The 5074-nt window shown below is 40.0% G+C and overlaps 1 protein-coding gene across 1 annotated transcript in view; it reads right to left on the reverse strand.

Annotated features, from left to right (window-relative positions):
- Nucleotides 1–3014: 3014 nt before the first annotated feature.
- The window catches only part of LOC114922588 (vomeronasal type-2 receptor 26-like), a 9388-nt gene continuing 7328 nt past the window's right edge, over nucleotides 3015–5074 (reverse strand). Inside the window, exon 5 of the mRNA XM_029284221.1 lies at nucleotides 3015–3919. Coding sequence (XP_029140054.1) covers nucleotides 3015–3919 — 905 coding nt within the window. The remainder of the gene's footprint in view (nucleotides 3920–5074) is intronic.

The following is a 5074-nucleotide window of genomic DNA, read 5'->3' on the forward strand; positions in this document are numbered from 1 at the left end:
CTGTTGCTAGTTAGCCAACCAGCAACGGGCATGAAACTGTATGCAGATGGAGAAGGGCAATCACCCTTAATGGGCGATCAATGGTGAAGGGCAATCACCCTTAATGGGCGATCAATGGTGAAAGGCAATCACCCTTAATGGGTGATCAGGATATGCATAGGGGATTAAGGGGGGGGGAATACAAAGAACACAACAATTACAAATGGTCCCTTCTGGACAAGGGGTACATTGGTAGCAGCAGACCTGATCGCCCTTTGGAATTCTTCTCCTCTCTCCTGCCTGGTACCTCTTCATGCCACATCTGGCTAAGGGAACCTTCTAAGAAAGAAAAGAGAAATGCTTGAGATGGCATAAGCAACAGACATGCTTCATTGATTCTTCTCCGTGTTCCTATTTCAATTGAAAGAAAGTCTTCAAAATAAATGGTTCACCTGGGCTTCCCAGAAAACAAAAATAGCTCCTAGATAAATTAGGCAAGCAGCATTCTTGTCACTTTAATGGATGCTGGAGATTGTAGCTGGGACCTCGGCATGCAAAGAAGGCTCATGACATTAAGCTACAGCTTTGCTGAAACAGCAAATTATGAAGACCCAACTGAACAGGAGGAGCAGGAGGGGTGAGCAAAATAGAAAGAGGAGAAATGGGTTCTAATTGAGGCAACATTGAACTACTTGGTTCTCAGTAGGCTTTATCAAAAAATGTCTATGGCAATGTAACTGATATGCTTTAAAAAATTCAACACAACAATTCTTTCTTGAGGACAGTAACAGCAGAAAACCAGAGAGGTATCTTGAGGTTTGCTAATTATGAATATCCACATTTATATCATTGATTACCTATGCATATATATCACAATCTTCTCCTTTCCTGATTTGTATAAATATGAGTGAATTCTTTTGTCTGTAGGAGTCCTTCCCATTGTTTACTCCAGTGAGCACAATTAAATCCTAAAGTCAGATTTGATAATTAGTTTAGGATCCTGCATTTGATTCCATAATGGGAATAGTCCATAGAAATCACAGTTGTCCACCCTAATGACATCATGCCTTTCAAGAAGTTCTTCCCAATCCCAAAATTTTCTGCACCTGCCACAAATCAGACCTGAAATATGTTACATACAAATCAGGTTTTTCAGCAAGTAGCTGTGATATTTTATGATTCAATAGACCTTTTTCCAGCTAAAAGGATGCATCTCCAAAAGAGAAAGAATATTTCCCTGAATTTACATCATTGCCTTCCAACTTACCTGTGTGGACCAGTTGATTGCATCAGAGTTAACGGTAAATTCCTGACCTGGGGAAGCCCTAGGATCGATTTTCCCAACTTTAACAAGAACAATTGATTGATTGGGGAGGAAAACCTAGTTGAAAAGGTCATAATGGGCAGATCCCAGTCCATTTTCTGAGAAGGAGACTTCCTCTCCAGCACTGTTGTTGAACTGCATATTCCTCAAATAGAGAAGAATCTGAAACAAAAGAGACCTTCTGAAATTGGAGTAATTGGCTGAAAACCACAAATGAGATATCATGGCTCCTACCATTCTATTATGGCCTTATTTTAGCAGACCAGTTTATGTCTGAGAAGCTTGTTCATGGAAATTTGAGCAATCACAAGGAACACCAAATGCTTAGCTACTTTGCCAACACAACTAAAGCTTGCCTTTGTGATTGGGCATTTGTATCAATGGCTTTTTCAACTCCATTTTAAACACATGATGCCTACCTACAAAGACTATAATGCCACAAATCAAACTTCCCTATTGGGCTTTCCTCGTGCTTTACTTTGCTATATACATTTTAAAATCTTTACTTTGGCCCAAGGTCTTGAAAATGAGAAATATATTTTAGGAATGATTAAATAATTTCTTCCAAAATGGTGCACAATTTTACTAACTTTATCTAGATGGTAAAGAGAGCAGAATGGAGGAACTAGGTCTGATTAAGTGAGGCTGTATTGAAGGAAAAGCCTACCCTGGGTTGTCACTTCACTGTCCAGAGAGGTCCAATATTTACCCTTTGATATAGAAAAGCTTGATGAATTTCAGACCAGGAACAGATTGGATTCAGGCTACATACTGAGAGAAACTGAGGTGGTTCTGGAAATGTGCCCATAAGGACTTCAACTACCCTCTTGAAGCATCTTGCATAAACACACGCTGATTATCATCTTGCTGTGAGCTGACATCTCCTCCTGAAGGATAAACTCTTTTGTCTTCCTGAGAAAGCTCAAATCCAGCACTGAGCTGGAGAAAGTGAGATTCTTCATTCAAAGATAAAGTAAAAATTATGGTGACTTTGGGGGTCACCATTGTGTGGTTATTGCCCCACCAGTCGGGCTGATTCATGTTGAGTGGCAAACCTAGCTTCTTCCTTTCATAGGGAGAGCCACTGGTCAGCTTTGAAAGTGTCCAACCACTATGTTCTTTGATGGCCTAGCTTCATTCCACTGCTAACTCTTCTAAATATAATGGCTTTTTCCAGTGACTTCCCCCACATGATGTGGCCAAAGTAAATGAGATGCAGTTTTGTGATTTCCTTCCAGCAGTGTGTCTGGTATTATGTGCTCCAGTAATTGCTCGTTAGTCACTTTTGCTGTCCAAAAGGCTGTTTTATATGTTATACTAATTAGTTAAGCAGGTCAGATCATAATAATGAGACCTAAGCAAATTTTTAAAATACTTTAAAGTGTATTGTACCAAATCTCAAATGGAAATAGAAGGCATTTCATTTTTTATGTATATTTTATTGATTTTTTACAATAACAATCATAGTATTTAATAAGCAACACATTATCTGAGTTTATATGTTTAACATTAATAATAGTACAATTTCCATTCCTACCACCTTTCAAACAGGAGCCAAAAATGGTATATCTTTGGACAGAGATGATTATAAAATATTTATATGATTTCTAATCATTTATTGAAGGCCCTCTCTTATTTCATTGTTGTTAAGAAATCACATCAAATTTAAAAAAAGCACACAAAAAATAAAAATTACTACTTTCCATATAAATCAGAGATTCTTGTGCCTCATTATATTTTCTCTTTGATTCAGATCAGGCCTCAATAGGATAATATAACACTTGGGGGAAAAGATGCAAGCCAAGAGACCAGCCCCAGAGGCCAAAATGGAGAAGATCTCCACGACCACCATGAATTTCCCCTTGGTGCTCAGGTAGGTGGGGAGGAAGGTGATCCAAACACTGCAGAAAACCAGCATACTAAAAGTAATGAACTTGGCTTCATTAAAGCTGTCTGGCAATTTTCTAGCTAGAAAAGCCACTGTGAAACTGACGAGAGCCAAAAAACCCAAATAGGCAAGGACAGTGTAAAACATTGAAGCAGACCCTTCATTACATTCCAAGATGATCTCTCCTCTCAAGGAGTGGAAGTCCAAGTTGAGAAACGGGGGAGAGTTTGCCAGCCAGGTGATGCAAAGAACTGTTTGGATCAGGGGACAGGCTAAGACAATGGAGTTGGTCAGTGGTTTTCCTAAAAGTTTCCTTGTCCTGTTCCCTGGTTTTGTTGCCATGAAGGCCAGAACCACCATGACAGTTTTTGCCAACACAGAGGAAACTGCAAGGGAAAAGAGAATGGCAAAGGCACTTTGTCGGAAGAGACAGGTGAGCTTCCCTGGTTGACCAATGAAGAGGAAGGAGCAGAGGAAGCAGAGCAAGAGGGAGACCAGGAGGATGTAGGTGAGATCTCGGTTGTTGGCCTTGACAATTGGTGTGTCACGATGCATAACGAAAATTGTCAGAACTGCCATTGTGACCACAAAGTGAAATAGAGTGAGAGATACTAAAGTGTACCCCAGGGTCTCTTGGTAGGAAAGGAAGATGAGGTTCTTGGCAATGCAGTGGTCCTTCCCCTTGTTGGGATATTGGTCTTCTGGGCAAGGGTTACAGTGAGCAGCATCTGAAATCAAGAAATCAAATCTTTGTGTGAGGGGGACACCTGTCATGAGCAATACTTCTCCCTCATTATTCCTCCCTACTTCTCTCTACTATGGCATGACTGTCCCCATTCTGCTATGGCTGATGCACAAAGGAAATGATGGAATGACCCTTTGTGCATTTCATGATGGATCAAAAAAAGGCAAATCTTTCCATATTATTCATGATACTTTGGCTAGGTTAGCTAGAGACAAGGATGTGTTCAGCTCCAGCTAGCTTGATTTGTTTTCTGTGGGACAAAAAGCCGTCTCTGGTCACTGGGTGCTTCCATGACTATTGTGGCTTTCAGGGCAAGAGAGATTGCCAGTTCTTCCCTAATTTTCTTCTATCAGCCAGAAATGCTATACTTTTGTGTATTTGTGCATATCTTTTTGTGTGTTTGTGCTGAGGAGATCTAAAATGGTAACAGAAAAAGACATGAACACATCTACTGAGTTGTGTGAGAGGAAAAGATCTCTTTTCCTGATCAAAAGCAATTTATAGAAAAAATGATTACAGGTGGAAGAAAGGAAAGAATGATCCAGAAGCACAGCACTGAGAGTTCTTTGGGTCAAATTCTCTGCTTTGTACTTCTAATCTGTTGGTTCAGATTTTTGTTATTGTTTTTGCAGGGAAAGATTGGCAGACATGGATAGAGGGATCTCCTGTTCCTCTGACAGGTCTATCAATTTCATAAGTGATTGATAGTGCTGATGGAAGAAAGATTAAAGAAATTAACTTGAAATTGAGTGGTAGCTAGTTTTTCCAATGGGACCTGACACTACAACACATGAAATTCTTGAGGAGTGAGAAAGGGGGCCTATCGTGGCAGGACAATTTAAATCCACAAACTGAAAAATTCTGCAGTAAGCTATAAATACTTTGACAGATGTCAATCCTACTGAAAATGGCAACAAGATTAAAATTTTGATTCAATGATTGACTTGCTTTATCCTTGAATATCTGCTTTTGATATTTCCTCTACCTGTTTGATTAGAAATGGTCCCTTCTGGACAAGGGACACATTGATAGCAGCAAACCTGCTTGCCCTCTGGAACTCTTCTCCTCTCTCCTGCCTGGCACCTCTTCATGCCACACCTGCCAAAGGGCGCCTTCTAATAAAGAAAAGGAAATCCTT

The sequence above is a fragment of the Protobothrops mucrosquamatus genome, unplaced genomic scaffold (assembly GCF_001527695.2).
Source record: "Protobothrops mucrosquamatus isolate PMUCROS unplaced genomic scaffold, P.Mucros_1.0 scaffold445, whole genome shotgun sequence".
Lineage (NCBI taxonomy): Eukaryota > Metazoa > Chordata > Lepidosauria > Squamata > Viperidae > Protobothrops > Protobothrops mucrosquamatus.